The sequence below is a fragment of the Camelus dromedarius genome, chromosome 22 (genome assembly GCF_036321535.1).
Source record: "Camelus dromedarius isolate mCamDro1 chromosome 22, mCamDro1.pat, whole genome shotgun sequence".
Classification (NCBI taxonomy): Eukaryota; Metazoa; Chordata; class Mammalia; order Artiodactyla; family Camelidae; genus Camelus; species Camelus dromedarius.
Window position 1 is genome coordinate 10,790,120 of NC_087457.1, and position 20,647 is coordinate 10,810,766.

At 54.1% G+C, this 20,647-nt stretch overlaps 1 protein-coding gene across 7 annotated transcripts in view; it reads left to right on the forward strand.

Moving 5' to 3' along the window:
- The window catches only part of ANK1 (ankyrin 1), a 193,358-nt gene that overhangs the window by 160,873 nt on the left and 11,838 nt on the right, over positions 1–20,647 (forward strand). For 6 of the 7 annotated variants that reach the window (XM_064477427.1, XM_064477430.1, XM_064477429.1 and 3 more), the window contains 8 exons: positions 14–139; positions 252–371; positions 1,437–1,515; positions 1,809–1,883; positions 3,221–3,352; positions 4,640–4,786; positions 14,746–15,307; positions 18,230–18,527. In XM_064477427.1, coding sequence (XP_064333497.1) covers positions 14–139; positions 252–371; positions 1,437–1,515; positions 1,809–1,883; positions 3,221–3,352; positions 4,640–4,786; positions 14,746–15,307; positions 18,230–18,527 — 1,539 coding nt within the window. Of the gene's footprint in view, positions 1–13; positions 140–251; positions 372–1,436; positions 1,516–1,808; positions 1,884–3,220; positions 3,353–4,639; positions 4,787–5,916; positions 6,042–14,745; positions 15,308–18,229; positions 18,528–20,647 lie in introns of those variants that run through there. The other variant, XM_064477433.1, reaches the window with a different exon arrangement.

A 20,647-nucleotide genomic window follows, 5' to 3' on the forward strand; every position in this document is an offset into this window, starting at 1 on the left:
TCCTTGCCTGCAGGTTTTGGAAGGAATGCCCCTCTTTGCTGAGCTGTCTGGGAACCTGGTGCCCGTCAAAAAAGCCGCCCAACAGCGGAGCTTCCTCTTCCAGTCGTTTCGGGAGAACCGTTTGGTCATCCCTGTCAAGGTGCGGGCCTCCCCTGGCCCACCTCCACACGGGAACTGGAAGCTGGGGAGGTAGGAGGTGCCGGCGGCCTGTGGGGCGGCCCCTGACTCCTCCTTGCGGGTGACACGTGTAGGTAAGGGACAGCAGTCGAGAACCAGGAGGGTCCTTGTCATTCCTGCGCAAGGCGATGAAATATGAGGACACCCAGCACATCCTCTGTCACCTGAACATCACCATGCCACCCTGCACCAAGGTGAGTGCCCGCCGGGACCCTCGGCCGAAACCGTGGCTCCCTCCTGTCGGAGAGCAGAGAAGGGCCCTCGGCTCTCTGCTGACATGGGCTGGGCTCGGCCCTTCCCACAAAGCTCAGGAACCAACGTCAGGGTTCACACCATGGCCCTGCGCTCCCCATGACGGTCCTTCCGGGAGCTCGGAAGGAGCCTGGAGGGCACCCAGCATCCCTCGCTGAGGCCTGAGGGTGAGAACCGGGCGGCCAGTGGCTCAAGGTGTCCCAGCCACATCCTGGCTGTTTTTGAGCCTCTTGCATGTACTTGCTTGACTCCCCCGGGGGCCAGACCCTCAGAGAAGGGAAGCCTGGCGTCTCTGCCCTGCACACACCCGGGACCCTGAGCTCGGCAGAGCCGTGGTGAGCACGCACGTCCGTTCCCCGGGGCCTGGGAGCCTCGGAGCCTCTGCCGCACCAGGCCTGGGAGGCATCGCGTCTCCCTGTTTTAATCATGAGCCTTTCACGCCAGACCAGAAGAGAGAAAAGCAAGGTCACGTCCGTGCACTTGAAGCTTGATTTCTCTTTCCTGTCCGAGGACGAGGGAGAACTGACTTCTCTTTCACAAGAGGATCGTTGTCCACAGCCTCCAGCGAGCAAGCACCTGGGCGCTCTGTCACAGGGCCGGCGGGTGAAGCCCGGGGCCTCAGAAGCGGGTCTTTTGAGCAGAAGGGAATCCAGAAAGAAAAGCTGGTTCTTTTCAGTTCAAACCCCAGCTCCACCACTTCCAAGATGGGTGACCTGGGCGGGTCATTCCACCCTCTGTGCCTCAGTTTCCGCATCCGTGAGATGGGAGTAATGTTAGTACCACCTCCTGGGATGCTGGGACCGTCAAGCAGGGCCTGGCTGGCGATCAGTTGTTGTTGTTCTTATTATTATTATAGTGCGTGAACCCCCTCAACACCCTCACGCCCCCTCTTCCTACTCTCCCACCCTGTGTGTGGAGGCTCCCAGAGAGTGGAGGTGCTCACCGTCCGCAAGACAGGTGTCCCCCGACCTGCACCCACAGCCCCTTTCCTGGTCTCCCGGCTGCAGGGGAGCGGAGCTGATGAGCGGAGGAGGACCCTGACGCCGCTGGGCCTGAAGTACAGCATTTTCAGCGAGTCCACACTGGGTACAAACCTCTTTGTGAGCTACGCACTCACTCCCTTTCTGGAGGGGTGGGGGGCGGTGAGTGAGATGGAGCCCCCTCGCCCCGCCAAGAGCCCCGCATTCACATGATCCGCTCAGTCTGGGATGAACACTGCACGTGGAGCCCTCGGCCCGGGTCCCCCCAGACCCTCACTGGCTTCAGGCTGATCGGGGGGACACAGAGCCTGACCTGAACACCCTCTGAGGTCACCCAAGCACGCCGGTCGGGTAGGTGTCCCGCCAAGGCGGCGAAGTGACATGCAGTGCCTCCCCCAGGTGTCCTCAGCGGCATGGACCGAGCAGACATGAAGATGGCGATCATATCGGAACACCTGGGCCTCAGCTGGGCGGGTGAGTCACAGAATTGGGGCAGAAAAGCACCTTTCCTGTCTCCAACTGCTTCGACACCGCCTCCCCTCTAAAGAACGGCTGATGAGAGCCTGTCGAAACCTCTTCCCACCGTCCACTCTGCATCTGATTTGGGACTGTCGTGGGTAGGGCTGTGGCCCCAACAACCCCCGTGGGCACCGATGGGGGGCTCTGCCCCTCCTCCACTTCTGCTGGTTTTCCTTCTTGGAAAGAATCAACTTCTGACATCACAAGAGACCTTAGACTGGACCCCGTCCACCCCATTTTACAGATGGGAAACTGAGACCAGCTACCTAGAATGGGTTTAGTTATGTAGCGAGGTAGTAAAGGCCCTGAAGCCGTAGCAAAGCCACAGGCAGCGCGCACCCCGCCCCATCTGTGGCCCCCTGCGCTGGGTTGAGGGAAAGGCAGGGACAAAGAACGCGTCTCACCCACGTTCGTTCTCCAGTCTCTGGCCGTGGCCGAGGCCTCCCCGCAGCCCCGTGGAGCCGTCGCTGAGCCCCCTTTCCTGTGCGCCCACCCCGGCACCTGCAGAGGGGGCTGTGCACACACCCGGACCCTCAGCAGTAGCTGTGAAAGGCAGCGCCACAGGCTCACAGCAGAGTTCAGACACCCTTCATTCTTTAAGCCAGAAAAGCACGTCTGCTGTTGCTCCTTGTGTGTGAGCGGGAACGGGGGTCGGGGGGAGTGTGTGAGTGTGTGCTGCGTGGGGTGCGGTGCACGCAAGGTCTGCTTCTCCCCCACACTCTCCCCTCTGGGCTTCCTCATCCTTGAGTTGAGACTCCGATCCCGTCTAAAGATCTGTGAGAAACAACAATTAAAATAACAGGAGGGAAAGGCTGCCATTCTGTGTTACTCCCGTGCACTGAGATGGGAACTTGTATTTTCATCTTAAATGTGAGTAACGCCTTTCCCTGAAGAAACGTAAATGCAGAGACACATTTCCATTAGGATGGAGATCTCCAGCTTCTTGCTGGAAAGGAAGTCCTGGCTCGGCCACTCTCTGGCTGTGGCACCAGCTGGTTCTGTGACCTCAGATAAGTGGCTCCTTCTCATCACCTCGTGTTTGAAGTGATGAAAGAAGGGAAGGGCGTTCATTCATTCATTCATCAATACCCGTTTCCTCCTGTACGCACTCGTACTCCCGGCCCATTTTATGGGGAGACATTTCGCTAGGTATTTCTTGGGAAGAAGGAATAAAAGGGAGGCTGTTCTTTAACCTCCGACCCCCCCGCCGGGCGCCCCGCTCTGCACACCAGCCGGGGGCTGGGGCTGGGCTTGGGTCCGCCTCACACCTGCTCTCGGTCCTTTGCGTGCAGAGTTGGCCCGGGAGCTGCAGTTCAGCGTGGAAGACATTAACAGGATCCGCGTGGAGAACCCCAACTCCTTGCTGGAGCAGAGCGCAGCCTTGCTGAACCTCTGGGTCGTCCGTGAAGGCCAGAACGCAAAGAGTCAGTACCCGTCAGCTGGGGAACCTTCTCTTTCCAGAGCCTGTCCCAGGACCTACTCTCACCAACCAGTTCCCCCTCCACATTCCACATGTGGCCTTGGCCTTTGGACTCAGTCTCTCCTGCACTGTCTCTGTGTCTGTCACACACGTGCCTCTCATGGCCCCTGGGTCTCCTGGGCAAGCCTTCCAGGAGAGAGTGTCAGAGATTCTTGGCTGCGATCTCTTCCCAGCCTCAGAATGAGATGACAGTGAGAATTCAACAGCTTGCCTCCCTGTTGAATTTCTCAGACAAATGAGGACTGTCCCCACGGACAGAGCTGGTGAGGAGTCCCCTCTGATAAAGTTCTTGTTCTTCCAGGATCTTCTCCAGCCTGGAAGGAAGATTTGTCTCTCTTTCAGCTCCTTCTCAGCCCGTTCCCATCCCCACAAACACTAACAGAAAACTGAGGGTTTATATTTGCATCTCCAGTCAACTGGCCAGGACCAAGGACTTCCAAAGGACAGAATCCAGTCACTGTCACTGTCATTTTTTATAGTATTTTTCTTAATTTACAAAAAAAAACAAAAAACAAAAAAAAAACCCACCAGTCTTTCTGTGCTTTGCAATTGACCACTGTCAGGATTTGGAAAAGATCTCTTCAAGGGTAACAAAATACACACATATCTGGCTTTATTGCATTTCGCAAAGATTGCATTTTTTTACAGATCAAACTGAGCAAGTCCATTGAGGCCGATTTCCAACCACATCTGCTCACTTTGTGTCTGTCACATTTTGGTAGTTCTTTCAACATTTCAGACTTTCTCATTGTGACTGTATTTGTTACGGTGATCTGTGATCAGCTCTCCTTATGTTACTGCTAAGGCTAACTGAAGGCTCAGATGGTAACATTTTTTAGCAATGTCTTAAAATTAAGATATGTGCATTGCTTTTCTAGACAGAATGCTGTTGCACACCGAACAGACTATAGTGCAGACGTAACTCCTATATGCACGAGGAAACCAAAAAAATTTTATATGCCTTGCTTTATTGCTAGATTTGCTTCATTGTGATGTTTGCTTTATTGCAATATTTATTGTGCTGTCTGGAACCAAACCCGCAGTACCTCCGAGGTCTGCCTGTATTCTCCAAAGAGGTAGTTTGTTTTGGTTCTGACAAAAGGGGGCCAGCCAGCACATGCTGAAGAAATACATCGTCCCCATTCCATTCAGAGCCAGGCAGCGCCCTGCATGCCCCGCGGTAGTTGAAGGTCCCCCCTCCACAAGCATGCCCCCCTCCTTCTCCTCACAGTGGAGAACCTGTATGCTGCCCTGCGGAGCATCGACCGCAGTGAGCTCGTGAACATGCTGGAGAATTCGAGCCGACAGAGCCGCAACCTGAAACCAGAGCGGAGGCACGCGGAGCGGGACTACTCATCCTCTCCCTCCCAGATGAATGGTGAGTGTCTCTGGAAGGAGGGCTGAGCTGGCCACCTCTTTCCCTGGAGCCTCTTCTCCCGGCGGCGCTGAGGTCTGTCTGGACAGCTCCCTCCAGGCGGGAGGGGATGCTCTGTTCAGAAAGGCGCCTGGTGGGTAGAGGGCTGATGCGGGACAGGAGATGCTGGGGCTGGGGGACCCCTGCCCCCTAGCGTGGCAGACACCCTCCATCTCTGTGCCAGCGCAGGACATTTGTAAAATAGTCAGTGGGGGAGAAGCCAAGGGCTCAAAGGTGCCAGCCCGGGGTCTGGTGTGGACCAGCAGGTTTGTCCTAAGGTCCCCTCGCCATCCCTTCTCTGAGGCTAAGCGGGTTCTTTTCTTCAAGCTGGTCTCTCCTTTCCTCTCTCTCCCTTTCTCCTCGCCCCATCTCCTTCCCCTCACTTATCTTGAAGTGGTTCAACCTGGCCAGAGAGCTCCCAGTGTGTGTGACCAGGCCCTTGGGGGCCCTGACCTTTGCCCCTAAACCTCCCTTTTTGGCCTTTGAGGACACTTTTCCTTGCAGCGGTGAGAGCCAGCTGTGTGAGCAGCAGGGCCAGGGCCCCCACTTCCCCTCCCTCTGTCTCTAACCAGGAGGCACAGAAACCCGCAGAGGCCAGGGTTCTAGACCCTTCTTTCCTCCTGACTCCACCTGAGGCTGAGCCATCACCTCTTTAAAATCAGCAAGTTGGGGGTGGGGAGGGTATAACTCGGTGGTAGAGTGCATGCTTAACACGCATGAGGTCCTGGGTTCAAGTCCCTCCATCCAAAAAAACAAACAAACAAACAAACCCCAGCAAGTTGAATTGGAGACCTAAGCTTTCTTACAGACCCTGAAAAACAATCTGATTCTGTGAACCGGCATCCCTGGTGCCTGATGTGACCACCCCCCCCTCCCCCGCACCCCCAATGGCTACATCACCTGCTGTCCTCTCCCGGCTCCCAATTCCCCTGCTGTCCTGGCCGCGCGCCCTGCGGGCCCCTGTGGCCGGAACACGTGCAGCGAGTGGCAAGTGGAGGTTGGGCGGGGCCTCCCGCCGGGTCAGCCCGCAGATGCCACGCCTCTCACCCGGTTCTCTCTCCCGCATCCCGTGGCTCCTGAAACACGCCGTCCAGCGCCCCTGGGTGCAGGGCTCGTCAGTTGATCGCGTCCTGGGGTCTTTCTCTTCTGCCTCTGACCTCGCCTGGACCGCTAGTCCGCTCACTGCCTCCCGCCGCCTGTCTGCACTGTCTCACCTGCGCCGCCGGGTGTTCGGGGCCCGTACGCCCCGGCAGATGCATGTCCCCAAGGGCTCCCGGGCCTTCCCCTGGCGTGTCCGCGCTGCCTGCCGGGGCATGTGTGTGCGTGCTCGCGGCTGTCCCCCGCGGACGAGGCTCACTCCGCAGACCCAGCAGAGGGAGCTCCCAGCCCGCCCCCTCCCCGCCCCTGCTGGGAGTGGTGCTGGCTGGACCAGGCAGGGACTGCTCAGTGACCGACTCCCTTTAACGGGAACAGAGGGAGGGCAGGTGAGGAGTGCTGCAAACCACGAGATATCGTGACAAAACACTTCTCCCTGTTTTAGGTGGTAACCGATCACTTGGTTGGGGTCAAGTCAAATCAGCAAGTTTGGGAGGGGGGTTATGCCCCAATTCCGTGGACATCAGGCTAGTAGATTACATGAATTTAACAAGGCTTACAACAATTAAAAACCTGTTGAGAAGATAGATCCCATGTCAGGAATTCTTATCAAAATAAAAATTTTCAAAAGGCAGTTACGGACCCAGGTATCTGTGAAAATCTCCGCTGGCCACAGGATCAGTTGGGCCAAGAGACTCTAATCTAATGCCTGAGCAGGATTCTCACCCCTGTAGGCCGGGGTCTCTGTGCTCCGTGACTGTGGAAAGACTGTCCAGTTGGTCAGCTCACTGGGCAAATGTTTTTCAAACACCTACCATATGTCGGGGGCTGTTCTAGGAAGGGGAGATAAATCAGTTCTCAAACAGACAAAAAAGAGAAAAGCCCCCAGATTCTTCCTTCCTGGAGTGTACCATCTATTTGGAGAGTCAAACAAAAATAGAGGATGTCGGTGAATTACATAGGATGCTAGCAGGTGTGTGGTGGGAAAAAAAAAAGAGATTCAAGCAAAGGGCTCAGAGCGCTGGGGTTGGGGATTAAATAGTGGGTTGGGAGTGGGTGGCATTTGAACAAAGGCTGGAGGGAGATGGTGTGGTGGGCGTGTAAACTGGGGAAGGAGCATCCAGACAAGCATTCCAGGCAATGACCCTGAGCAGGCCAGCGGGGTGCGTCCACAGAACAGTGAGGGGCCAGAGGGGAGGAGGGGAGGGCAGCCCTTCCAGGCCATCTTAAGGACGCTGGTTTTACTGGGAGGGAGGTGGAGAGCCGCAGTGGGTTGGCAGCAGAAAGAGTAACGAGATCTAACAAGTTTACAAGAGATTCCTCCCCTGCTTGGATTGCAGACGGTCACACACTGAACTCAGCTATGCTTCTTGGCTGCTCTGTTGCCTGCTGGCCCTTCTGAACCCCCTCCTCCAGCAGGTCTCCTGGCAGATGCAGGCTGTGAGCCCTGTGTACACACTCCCCCCAGGCCCGAGCAGATGCTCAGAAACAGACACCTGCTTGGTCCAATTCTGGGCATCAGAGTTGGCTTCTGTGTATTTTTCCTGCCCTATTCTCTGTCCCAGGAAGACCATCCCACACCGGGATGCCCTTCTGGCCTGGAGGGAAGGAGCAGGAGGCGTCAGAGGCGGAAGGGTGTGGGTAGGGGGAGCAGCCTTTCTCCGCTTCCTCTGGCTTCTGTCCTGGGCCAGCCCAGCCCTCTGCGCTGATGGCCCGGTGGTACCCGCTTCCGTAGTGCTTTCTCTCGTTCTCTGCTGTGTGAGCCTCCCTGTGGGGCCGTGGGGATGAAGGGCAGTGATTGGTTGCTCCATGAACAGGACAGGACCTCAGGCAGGAACCTGAGGTCTCTTTTCCTTCCTTCTTGGCTCTTCTTGCTGAGCATACGTGGACTGGCCAGAGCAGAAGGGGCTTTAAGTCAAAAGGCCAGTTTGATTCTCCTGCACAGGAGGGAACCACCCCAAGCCCTTGGAATAAACATGAAGGAAAAAGTTGTCATAGAACAAAAATGAAGCACGTTCCTAAAGATGAAGTGGATTTCTCATATGAGAGGGAAAAATGGATCTCACATCCCATTCTGTCTGCTCCATTTGGTTTAATGAGTAGGTCTACTTGGAAACATAATATATTTCATTTCTATCAACTCTTAATGAATACAGTGAAGTGTGGCCCCTATCTGAGGTCAGGTTGTCTGTTCACCCCTTGTCTGGTTTGCTACTGACATTAAACTAGTCGAGTCGGCATCGTGTCTGGGTTAGAGACTAGTGCGATAGTCCGAGATGAGGGGAGGTCTGGGGAGGCACTGCTGGACTGTGCTCTGCCCCAGGGCTGTATGCTTGGTTACCTTTTACCTGATTTCCCCAAAAATGCAACCCCAGAGGGGAAACCTCTAGATAAGGGATGGGCTGGTGACCCAGGTATGGCAGGGTACGTGAGACCACTAGGGAGACACTTCTGGAATTCAGCCCAGAAGACTCAGCGGTCCACCCCAGACTTTGTGAGATATTCCTTGCTGAGCATTCCTCCTCCCAAATAGTAACCCCCACCCCACTGAGTATGGCCACCTACAGCCTCAGATCCACATTGGTAGGGGTGTGGGTGTTCTGGAGACTGAGAGGGAACAGGGAGGTATAGCCCCTAAACACTCTGACAGGAGAGGGGCTCCAGGATAAACACAAGACGGGAGTCCTGGGGGAGAGTGTGCATGGGTTCTCTTCGTGGACACGTTTTCATTTGGATGAAATTCCATTAAAATGAACACCATGAGTTTCAAGTGGAAAAGTCACTAAGAATGAGCCTCAGATGTTCTGTGACCAGCAGAGGTACCCAGTCCCAGTCTTTATCAAGTCTTACTGAAACTTCCAGGAATGACAGACTGTTCACCTGGCCATATCTGAGGGGCTGTTTAACATGCCTTTCACTTCTGGCCAAGATGAGGCAACAGGGACTGAATATACCTTCCTACTGGAAATAACCAAAATATGAACAAAAGTATATGAAACTGCAGTTTTCAAGACATGGGACATCAGGCAGCAAAGGACAGTGATCTATGAGATGTGGAAAATAAACAGTGTGCACCCCACAATTGCCTAGCTCACTGCCTTGAAAGAGTTTCTAGGTCGTGGCAGAACAAAGAGAAATCCAAGAAGACTCCCAGGTTTAAGAAGAAGTCATTGGGAGTCCAAGGAGACCAGGGCAGCCAGAGTTCCCTAGAGAGACATTTGGACAGAGAGAGGACTCCAGAGACCTTCAGAGGGTCCCCCACAAGTTTTGGTTGAATATTAATCATCTATTCCCACCAGTCAGACTGATCATTCATAGGGACAAGGCATAGGGAACACAGAATCTACAGAATCACTAAAGAGAACATTCTGACATTTTTATTCATATAAATTTGAAAGCATAGGTGAAATTGACAAATTCCTTGGAAAACAAATACCATCAGCCTCATAGGAAGAAGTAGATACTCTGAATAAACCTATATATATATTAATGAAATTAAATGTATCATTAAAAGCATTCCTACCAAGAAAACTCCAAGCCTAAAAGGTTTAACTGGTGAATGGTACTGAACATCGGGGAAAGAAGTAACTCATTTAGAGGCATGATCCTTCCCAATTCATTCTGTAAGGCCAGCATTACCTTTTTGGTTAAAAAAAAAAAAAAGCCATTACAGGAAAAATACAGATGCATATCCTTCATGAGAAGTTATGCCAAAAAATATCTAAGTTAAATTTTAGAAAATCAAATCCAGCACTGTATAAAAGGATCATGATCAAGCAGGGTTTGTTCAAGGAATGCAAGGATGGTTGAATATTCTCAAATAAATCAACATCTGGTTCTGCAAGGAAATGAGCTTGGATGTCACCACTCCAGGCTGTAAAAAGCCAAACAGACGGAAAAATCAACAACTCTTCTAGGATCTGTAAGAGAAATAAGGACAAAGGGCAAACTGTTGTCCCCCAAGTTAGAGAGTCCGAGAGGTAAATACAGAGAATAACAACTTAGCGGAGCAGAGACCCACACGTAGAAACCATATCAGGAACCAGTGCTGGGGTAAAAAAGCCAGAAGTGTAATTGACAAATTTCTAGAGGCTCAGTGTGGACGAATCTGAGAGTTAAAGATTCCATGGGGACCCAGTCATGGGGAGGGGCACAGGTTTGTGAGATTTACTTCCAAGAGCTCAGCCTGGTTCCCACAGTAAATATCAGCGTAAAACTTCCTTGTGCTTCTAGCAGGCGGAGGAGGAAAGGGACCGTTTACGAAGGTGCTGGAACACTCTGTTCTTCTTAACAAGGCCTGCTCTCTGGAGAAACTAGTTAACCAGAGCTTAATGCTGGAGGTTTTATCAGAGCCCAGTCGACCTGGGGAAGGGAACTCCAGTCCGGTCTAATCGTCTTCTCCCACCTAAGGTAGAGGAGGAGGGAATTTAAAACACTTGTGAAATTCACAGTCCAGAGACATAGACTCACTAAAAGACCAAGACCTGATCGAAGGACTGCAGAAGGCGTCCCCTCCCCGCATGCCTCACCGCCACATCGAGGCCTGTTTACAGCAGTTCTTTTCACCCAGGTCATCGTGTCTGGGTACCAAGAAAAAATTACAATGCACACCAAAAGGTGAAAAACACAATTTGAAGAGACAGAGCAAGCATCAGAACCAGACATGGCAGAGATGTTGGAATGACCAGAGCAGGAATTTGAAACAATTTCATACGCTGAGGTCTCTAATGGATAAAGTAGGCAGCATATAAGAATAGATGGGCGAGAAAGCAGAGTGATGGAAACCTTAAGAACCAGGAAGAGATTCCAGGGATCAGAAACACTGTGACAGAAATGAAGAATGCCTTTGATGGACTCATTAGTAGACTGGACATGGCTGAGGAAAGAAACTCGAACTACAGGAACAGAAGAAATACTTTCTTCTGAGAATCGTTCCCAAATTAATGTCAGACACCAAACCGTAGATCTAGAAAACTTAGAGGACTCTTGTAGGATAAATAGAATAAATGCAAAACAAAACAAACCTACACCAGAAGTTGACACAACATTGTAAACCGACAATACTTCAATAAAAATATATTTTGAAAGATCGTAACCACAACCAAGATAGTGAACATACCCAACACCTGTAAAAAACAAACACCTGACCTATACCTATGTGTATTATTTTCAAATTACATAAAATCAAAGATAAAAACATTCTGAAAAATGCCAGAAGCTTTTTCACCTGTAGAAAAACGAAAACAAGAATTATGCCTGACTTCAGTAACCCTGCAAGCAAGAAGAAAATGGAATGAAAGAGGTAAAGTGCCGAACAAAGAAACCAAAAAACCCCACCAACCTAGAATTCTGTACCCTGTGAAATTATCCTTCAGAAGTGAAGGAGAAATTAAGACTTTCTTAGAAAAACAAAAGCTGGGGGCACCGGTTTCTTGTAGACCTACCTCGCAAGAAGTGTTGAAAGAAATTCTTTAGAGAGAAGGGAAAATAATAGAGGTCAGAGACTCAAACCTATAGAAAGAAATGAAGTGTCAAAGAAGGATTAAGTGAAATAAAAACTTTCATTTTTCTTACTGTAGTTGATCCAGCAGATAAGAGTTTGTCCAGAATAACAGTAACAATATATTCAGTTACTGATGTTTACGGATCTGTGCGTAAATATTCTTAGGTATATAAGCCACCGCCAAGCCCTACCCCAAACCATAATGATAGAAGGGACACGAGGGAAGAATTAAGACTATTTTGTTATTATAAGGTCTCATACTACCTGCCAAGTGGCATCGTATCATTTAAAAGTGGAATTGTGTTAGTTGTACAGGTACATTGCAAATTCTAGGGTAACCACTAAAAAAAAGGAAAAGAAGAAGCAAAACTGATACGCTTAGAAATAAGAAAACATCCGGTCATATAAAATGGTCAGTGAAAACCGCAAAAGGCAGAAAAAGAATGGAAGATGAATTTAGGGGAAAAAAGCATCAGGGCAATGAATATAAAACAGTAACAAGGATGGTAGACATGAATCCAACTCTATCAATGGTCTAAAGGCACCAGTGGAGAGAGCGTCAGAGTGGATGGAAAAGTCACAACCCCACCATCTGTTGTCTACAAGAAACCCACTTTAACCATGAAGACACATACAGATGAGAAGTAAGTGGACGGGAAACACAGACATCACGCTGACACCAGTCAGAAGGAAGCAGGAGTAGTTATAATGATGTCAGACAGACAGAGTACAAAGCAGCATGAGGAAACCTTTCAGGGATGATGAGAGACCTTTTTTTTCATGGCGGTGATGGTTTCATGGGTGTATACCTGTATCCGAGCTGATCGAATCATCTTCCTTCAATATATGCAACTTACTGTTCGCCAGCTATACCTCCCTGAAGCTGCCTTTAAAAGATATTGGTGGCAAAATCTAGTGAAGGAACCACTCTTACTGTGTGCCTGGAGTGAGCTGCAAAATCTCTCGTTTCCTAGTCTATGAAGTAGGAATAATGTCGTTGTGACAATTAAACATAACAGGCAGGGTAAATTTTATACAAAAGAGAGCTCAGTTAGTAATGGAAATCGGAGACCAATGCTTTGAAGAATAATAGCAAAAAGAAGGAGATCTACGAGTCTCTAAACTGCTCTGCTCACGTGTATCTGGAGAGATTGCTGTGGAGGGTGGGAAAGCCATTGCTCTGGGTCCTGGTTGGGGCAGTTTCACACGCAGTGACTTGGTGTGACTGTCATGCGGAGATCTGACCCACCCAATTCCCTACCCTCCCTCCTCCTCTTTGTCCCTCCTCCTTTGGCCAGAGCTGAAGGGGTCCATGGTCTCTTCCTCCTTTCCCTAATTGTGGGACTTGCAGAGACCCACCGGGAGGACAGGTCTCCTGGAAGATTACGAGGGAGGATGCGTGTCAAGCACGCAGGCTGTGCCCTGGCGCACTGAAAGCGGGTCATCGTTAGCAGCTGTGGGCTTACTACCCAGAGGGGCAGTCATCTGCTCTGGCTCCGTGTCCCCCGCACGCCTGAAGGCAGACATGACCCTGGTCCTAGGACTTTATAGTCACGTGAACCAGTTTAGGGTGTAGGAAAGGCTCAAAGATGGGGGAGTGCAGGCGAGCTGCAGTCATGGGAAACATTGTGAAAGGACAGAGAGACCTGTCCTGTGAGTGTCTGTGTCAGTGTCTGTGTTTGTGTGAGTTTGTGTGTGTCTGTGTATGATTGTGTCTGTGTATGTATGTCTGTGTGTGTCTGTGTATTAGTGTGTGTGTATTTGTGTGTCTGTGTGTCTCTGTATTAGTGTGTGTTTATGTGTTTGTGTGTGTCTGTGTATATTTGTGTGTTTGTGTTTTGTGTGAGTTTGTGTGTGTGTTTGTGTGTCTGTGTGTCTCTGTATGTATTTGTTGTCTGTGTATTTGTATATCTGTGTGCCTGTGTGTATTTGTGTGTGTTTGTAATCCCCACCCTTTAGCACATACGGTACCTGGCACAGAAGCGGGCCTCGGTGAATACTTTGTGGTTGAAGAACTGCGTGCATGAGGCGAGCTGAGTCCTGTCAAAGGTGGAGGAGGTGGGAGGGCAGGAGCGGAGGCCCAGCTGGGAGAGAGGTGAAGTCTGGACGCTGGGTTGGGGCCTCACTGGACAGCAGGAAGGTCCCTCAGGACCCTGCAGGGGCAGCCATGCCCACGCCCGGGGCCCCTTGGGCTCTGCTGGGTCTTCAGAGGTTGTGGGCACGCACCTGCCCCAGATCCCCAGAGCAGCTGGGCTGAGTGGAGGACCTTCTAGGCCTTCCCCTGCCCACAGATTGGCACCTGCTCCGACGGGGAGGCAGAGGCCCTCTTCCCTTGTTGCAAGGCACCTCCCCCCCACCGGCCTCTGGAGGAGAGGAACCCCCCATAACACAGAGATCCGCACACTTACACCTGCCCTTCCCTTAGCTCCCTCGTCCCATCTGCACACCAGAGCCGACCAGGAAACCATCAGGGGCTCGCATCCGAGCCCACCTACAAGGAACAGGCGTGGGGGCCGGCTGTGCCCACCACAGGGCTGTGCATTAGGGGCCTGAGCCCACCCCACCCGCCTCACGGCTGACCTGGCGCTGGGTGAGCAGCGGGTCAGGAGGTCCAGGCAGAGTTATGGGCAGCAGCAATTGTGCCTGGGTCCTCGCGTGCCCTCTGACCTGGCCTCCCTCCTGTTAGGAGCCCTGACAGCCCTCCCTCCTGCCACTTCAGATCATACAGTTCCTGGAACTCATACGCCACCTGCAGAAAAGTAACTTCATCACAAACCTAGTGGGTTTCCCATTTGACCGCCGCCCCGAGGTCCGCGGATGCGCAATGTGCTCGCCAGACCTCCCAGGGCTTGGTCACCGACCCCGGTTCTGGGGCTGCTCCCTCCTTGGCAGTGTATCCCTAACAGAGCCCGCCAGGGCTGTGCCCAAGGGGTGTCGGAACAAAGAAGGAGCAGGCCTGCCTTCCGCCGGGCCACCAGCAGTGGGCGCTCCCCTGGTTGCGGACGGGTGGAGCTCAAGCCCTCGGATCAAGGCTCCTTGATCTGTGCTCTGGACTGGAAGAGAAAGCGTTCCAACCTCTTCTCTTGGCGTCCAGCCAAGCCACCCCCTCCCTGCCCCCATCCCTGGCTGCCCCCCACCTTCCTCCCACCCCACCCCCAGAGCCTTGTTCTCTTGCTCAGGTGCCTGGGCAGCAGCCACAAGGCTTGGGGAGCCCCTGGCCCGGAATGTGCATGCCTGTCCGTGGCTGCGCCTGCGGGGCCCTGCACGCCCGCGTGTGCGATGGAACTCGCCGCCGGAGCATGTCGCCCTCTGTCTGCCCCTCCAGGTTACTCCTCGCTGCAGGACGAGCTGCTGTCCCCCGCCTCCCTGCACTACGCGCTTCCCTCTCCGCTGCGCGCAGACCAGTACTGGAGCGAGGTGGCCGCCGTCATAGACGCCATCCCCTTGGCGGCCACGGAGCATGACGCCATGCTGGAGATGTCTGACATCCAGGTGTGGTCCGCGGGCCTCACGCCCTCCCTGGTCACTGCTGAGGACTCCTCTCTGGAGTGCAGCAAGGCCGAGGACTCGGATGCCACCGGCCACGAGTGGAAGCTGGAGGGGGTGCTCTCCGAGGGACCCCAGGGCCCCGCGCTGGGCTCTCTGGACCTCGTGGAGGACGACACGGTGGATTCAGATGCCACAAATGGCCTTATCGATTTGCTTGAGCAAGAGGAAGGTCAGAGGTCAGAGGAGAAGCTGCCGAGTCACGAGAGGCAGGAGGACTCGACAGGTGCAGGGCAGGATTCAGAGAATGAAGTGTCTCTTGTTTCAGGCCAGCAGAGGGTACAAGCCCGCATCCCAGAATCCCCCACCATGAGTCGGGTGACGGACTCGAGCCAGGACAGGTAAGGGCGGGGCTGCCGTGCGGGAGGCCTTGCGTCCTGGGCCTCCGGGTGAGACTGTGCCTGGCAGTGAGAGGGCAGCGGGACCCCCTGGGAGCTGCTGCCCCCCACCCCGTCCACTCTGCGTTCTAAATGCCTAGGAGCAAATAAATTCAGTAGTTCCGCCCAGCCGGCACTCTGGCCTCTGTCTTGTGAGAGTGGAGCTGTGTCTGCAAAGGCCAGTCCCTCCCCTGGACTCCCCTCCCCGGGTGAGACCAGCAGGAGAGAGGCTGAGGGCGTGGGACAGGCGAGAGCATCTTTGGGAGAGAGATTCTAAAGCCGAGGGAAACCATGTCTCTCAAGGGCACCCGAGCCCGGTGCTCTGGGCCTCGTGGCTGTTGTGTGTTGAGTGTTGAAGACTGAATTTGGAAACCTGGAAGCCCCAGGGCTCAGGCAAGTGGTCACACGACCCGTGTGTGACAGAGCTGATAAGGGTGTCCTTTCTGCTTGTACGTCTTTGCTAGAGTGAGGCTGGTGGGCTTATCTGGGGCAGCACAGAGCTTCAGCTGTTAAAGGTGGTTATTCCCCGGCTAGCTTGTCCCCATGCTCCCCGGGACGAGAGGGCCTGGGACTGCCAGCAGCAGGGAGACAGAAGAGCCTTATGCCCCTCTGTAGACACACAGTCTCCAGGCCACAGGCCCGACACACGTCCATGCAGTGGACGCCCGCCATGCCCTGTCACTGTGAGTGCAAAGGAGGGCTTGGGGTCAGACAGACAGACAGACGTGTGACACGTATCACTTTGGCCTCTGGGACTGGCACAGGAAGTGAATGACAGGCTCTTTCCTCTGTGTGACTTTGCTGCCTCAGGTTCCCTAAAGCAAGGGGTTAGTTTCCATACTCCCAGAAGGCCGTGGCCACCCGTGGAGCTCAGGTCTGGCCAGGCTGTGGGAAGTCTGTCCTCATTACCTCTTCCCACCCGAGTCCTCCTCCCAGAACCCCGGGCAGACCGGCCCCACCCCAGGCTCTGCTCAGTGTGGCCTGAATCCCATAGCACGAGGGAGAAGGAAGTCGCTTGGGAGACGAGACAGCCAGGATCCCTTTCCTGTCCCTTTGATGGGCAGGGGAAGCTGGGCAGACTGAGCCTGTGAGGATTCAAAGTGAAGTGCTGGCCTTCCTGGGAGAGTCTTCCAACCACCTGTGATGGCCGTTCACGCACCAGGCACGGGTTGGATGCTTCTGCGTGCTGGCCACTGCACCACTGGGACAGCAAGGTCACTAGACGGGTACCCGAGGCCTGGGTGCTGGGCCTGGGGATGATACAGGCTCGCTCGGGGACCTGGGTCAGCCCTCCAGTGGGGACAGACGAATTTTATTCACTCACTCAGCAGTGGATGTTGAGTACATGCTGTGTTCCAGGCCCCTGTATAAGGTCCCTTGGTGCCGGGGATGTGGCTTTGAGCACAATGGACAGGTCTCTACCATGAGAAGTTTATGTTCTTGTGGGGAAACTGACATTAAACAGATAAAGCCAATGGAATTAAAAGTAACTAAAAGAGAAATGCTAATTAATAAGTACTAAATAGAAAAATAAAACAGGGAAGGGGGTGGTTGAAATTATAGGGGGGTGGGTGGCCAGGGGCACCTGCCAGAGTGCTGTGGAGGAAAGATTTAAAGGCATTCAGGCGATGGGCTATGCGAGCACCTGCGGGGACATGCCAACAGGAGTCCCTGCACTGCAAAGGCCTTAAAGCAGAGTGTGCCGGGCACATTCGAGGAGCAGCGAGAAGGTCTCTGTGCCTGGAGCAGAGTGATCATGGGAGACATGGTCAGGGAGGTGATGGGACTGGACAGGTCAGGCCGTGGGTCCCAGGAAGACTTCGGCATTTCCTGGGTTGGGTGGAGGGACCACTGGAGGGTTTTGAGCAGAGGAGCGGGGCGATCTGGACACTGCCGGGCTTGGCCAGGGGGAGAGGCAGGGAGGTGAGCTGGAGGCAGGATTTGATGATAATGTGGACCAAGATGGTGGCAGTTTGGTGGCTAGATGTGGTCCTTCCTGTCCAGGATGTATCTTTGAGAGTTAAACCAAAAGGGTTTGCTGACAAATAGGAAGTAGAGGGTTAGAGAAAGAGGGGAGTCCTGGGGGACCCTGGTACCCTTGACCTGACGAGGATGCTGTGTCCTGCAGCGGGAAGATGGGTGGATCAGGTGTGAGAAGACCCTGCGTGTGAGCTTGACCATGCTGGCTCTGAGATGCCCGTCAGAAATCCCAAGTAGAGGTGTCGAGGAGGCAGCTGGGGTCGAGCATGACAGTTCAAGGAGGAGATGCTGGAGCCCACAGCTGGGCGTGAGGAGCGCGTAGATGGGCTAAAGCCATGGATTGGATTGAATGAGCTCGCGTAGGAAGTGGGTGTAGACAGAGATGAGGTCTGAGAACCGAGCCAGTGTCAGATGCCAGGGAAATTAGGAGGAGCCCACAAAGGACGCTGAGGAGGAGTGGCCAGAGAGGGAGGGGAAGCGGGCAGATGCGTCCCTGGGGCCATGGGAGAGCCGCTTCCTGGTGTGTGCAGGGTGATCATCTTGCCATCTGAGCCCTGGGATGCAGACTGCTGGGTGGGAATGACCTGGAGGGATGGAGGAAGGTGGGTGAGGCGATGGTGTGGGCACCTGGATGGCTGGACCATCAGTGTGAGCCACGTGCGTTGGGAGCCCGGAGTACAGAGCTGTCCACTCGAAGGGCGGGACCAGTGACACTAGTGTCCGTGGCTCTCTCACCGGGACAGCTGGGATGGCCCACATGTGCCTCTCTGGACAGGGCGATCACTGTGTGATCACTCAGTCTCCCGTCCCTCTGGTGGGCCGTAGAGGCCGCATCGTGGATGGGCCAGGACTCTGAGAGCAGAGGCTGGGGGTGACTGGTGTCCTTTCTCCCCTCCTGGGTCCCAGGCTGCAGGACTGGGATGCCGAAGGCTCCATCGTCTCCTACCTACAAGAGGCCACCCAAGGCTCCTGGCCAGAGGAGGTCCCACGAGGCCCACACTCATTCCAGAGAAGGGTCAGCGCCGTCGGAGGCCTGGAGCCCAGCAGGTCCCAGGAGGACGAGGAGGACCTGGCGTCTGCAACCGAGCACGTGCGTGTGAAGCAGCCCCAGGCCGACAGCCCCCGGGCTGGCAGGGAACAGAGACGACAGAGCCCCAGAGAGCGGCTGCAGGAGGCTGACAGCGCCTTCTCCCACGTGGTGCAGGTGAGAGGCCGCAGGGAGGCCCCGCTGAGCCGGCTGCAGCCGGCGGGGTCCAGGCCCGGGGCAGCCGCTGCCTCACTCAAGCCCTGAGCGGACATGTTTTCCATCCTTAAAAACTGTGGCCGTGGCTTCTCTTTCTCTCTGTCCACTCATCTGCCTCCTTGATGCCCGCGGATGGAAGGGAGGGGCTCCCACTGATGGAATCCAGAGACTTCCAGGCTGCACCCCCGACCCACCCCCCACGACCGGCCCTCAGCTGTTACTCCAGCTTGTCCAAGGTCACAGGGTCAGAGGTGGGCTTGGCGTTAGGCGTGGCTGACTCCAAAGCCATGGTTTTGTTTGTTTCTTTCTCCACCATGTTTTAGGAAGAAGGTCTTAGAACCCACAGACCTGGGCGTTGGGGTCACTCGGGTCCCACTGGGTCTGTGGGGCCGAGGATGGGCCACTGTCCTCTCGGCCCCTGAGCTTCCTCATGTAAACGAGGTAGATAATGGGTTCTGGCCAGGGCTCGCTCGGGAACCCCGTGCCCACGTGGGGGGGCTTCCTGCAGGCTGAGATACAGGGCACGTCCCCGCACCAGCGCCGCCCACCCTTCTGTTCTCTCTACTTTACTGATTTTATTTATTCGCTTTTATCTTCACTCTCTGTTCCCATAGATGTCGTTTTAATGTGTTTTTGAAATTTTTTAATGATGAAAAATTACAAATAGATACAAAAACAGACCGGCCTCCACCACTGCCCACTCACCACCCATCTGGTTTCATCTGCCTCCTCCCATCCCCTGTTACTCCCCATATTATCTTTTTTTTCTTTTAGAATTAAAAGAAATTTTTTAAATTTTGTGAGGGAGGCAATTAGGTTGATTGATTGATTGATTTTAAGGGAGGGTCTGGGGATTGAACCCAGGACCTCGTGCATGCTAAGCACACACTCTACCACTGAGCTATACCCTCCCCCACATCATCTTGAAGCTAATCCCAGGCATCTTGTGAATGCATCTGTTTAATTTGTGCGTTTTTATAAAGTTGGAGTTGCTGCCCTGTGCGCGGGTGGGTTTAACGTGGACGTAACGACGTGTTCCGTGAATCCCTGGTTTCTTCTCCTCCGTCACCCCCGATTCCCCCCACCCCTCATCCTCAGCCGCCGCCTTCTCCTCCTCCCAGGCTCCCATCTGAGCCTGAGACTCCAGGCACCTCTGAGACCCCAGGACCAGGCCGATCCTGCACTACTGGCTGACAAGAGCCACCAGGAATTAAACAGGGTTTTATTTAGAAAGGTTCCCTGCCAAGTATGTGCCTCGGGCGGCCAGGCGGCCACATCCATTTATAACCCCAGGCCACCCCATGTGTTCTTGGCCAGCGGGCTTCTCTGTGGCCCCCACTTCTGCTAATTCCAATAGCCAACGCTTGTCCCAGAACACAGATGCCCTCCCCAGGGCCGGTGCCCCGAGTCCTGGGGAAGGACAGGGACTCTGGGGGCGACTCTGGTCCAGGGAGGATGGGAGAGGACGCAGGATCACCCCAGGGGATCCTGAGAGAAACCATCCAGGTCGTTTGGTCCGGCTGCCTTGTTTACAGATGAGGAAACTGAGGCCCAAGGAGGCCGACGTCGGGGCCGGGGGAGTCCAGGACCTCCGATTCCCAGTCCCGGTGCGTGTGCAGGGCCGCCGCACCCTTCTGGTCCAGGAGCGGATGGGAGGGCGGGTGAGCCGTTTCTTAACCATCTGTCAGCCCCCCGGGGATGATAATGAGGCCTGTTTAAGGTGACAGTTTGCAAAGCACCTGTGTTTCCAGTGAGTCTCAAAAACCACACAGAGAGAGAAGTGCGGGTGCCTTGTGACTGAGGTCTGGGGGGCAGGCCCGAACCTGCCAGGTGCCAGTCCCTCTCTGTGGCCCCAGTGAGGCGTGTCTGAGCTGGGATGCTCTCCTGCCCCCTTGCATGAGCGGCTTCTGTGTTATCTTGTTGAGAAGAGGTGGAACTGCGCCGTGATCGGAGTTGGAAACGTGGCTCTCGCTCCCTTACTGTTTCACGTAGGCAGGTGTCTCAACCTCTTTGTGTTTCTGTTTCCTTTGTGGGAAAGGGGAAAATAGTTGACCCAATGGCTGGGTCGCTGCAGGCGTAAC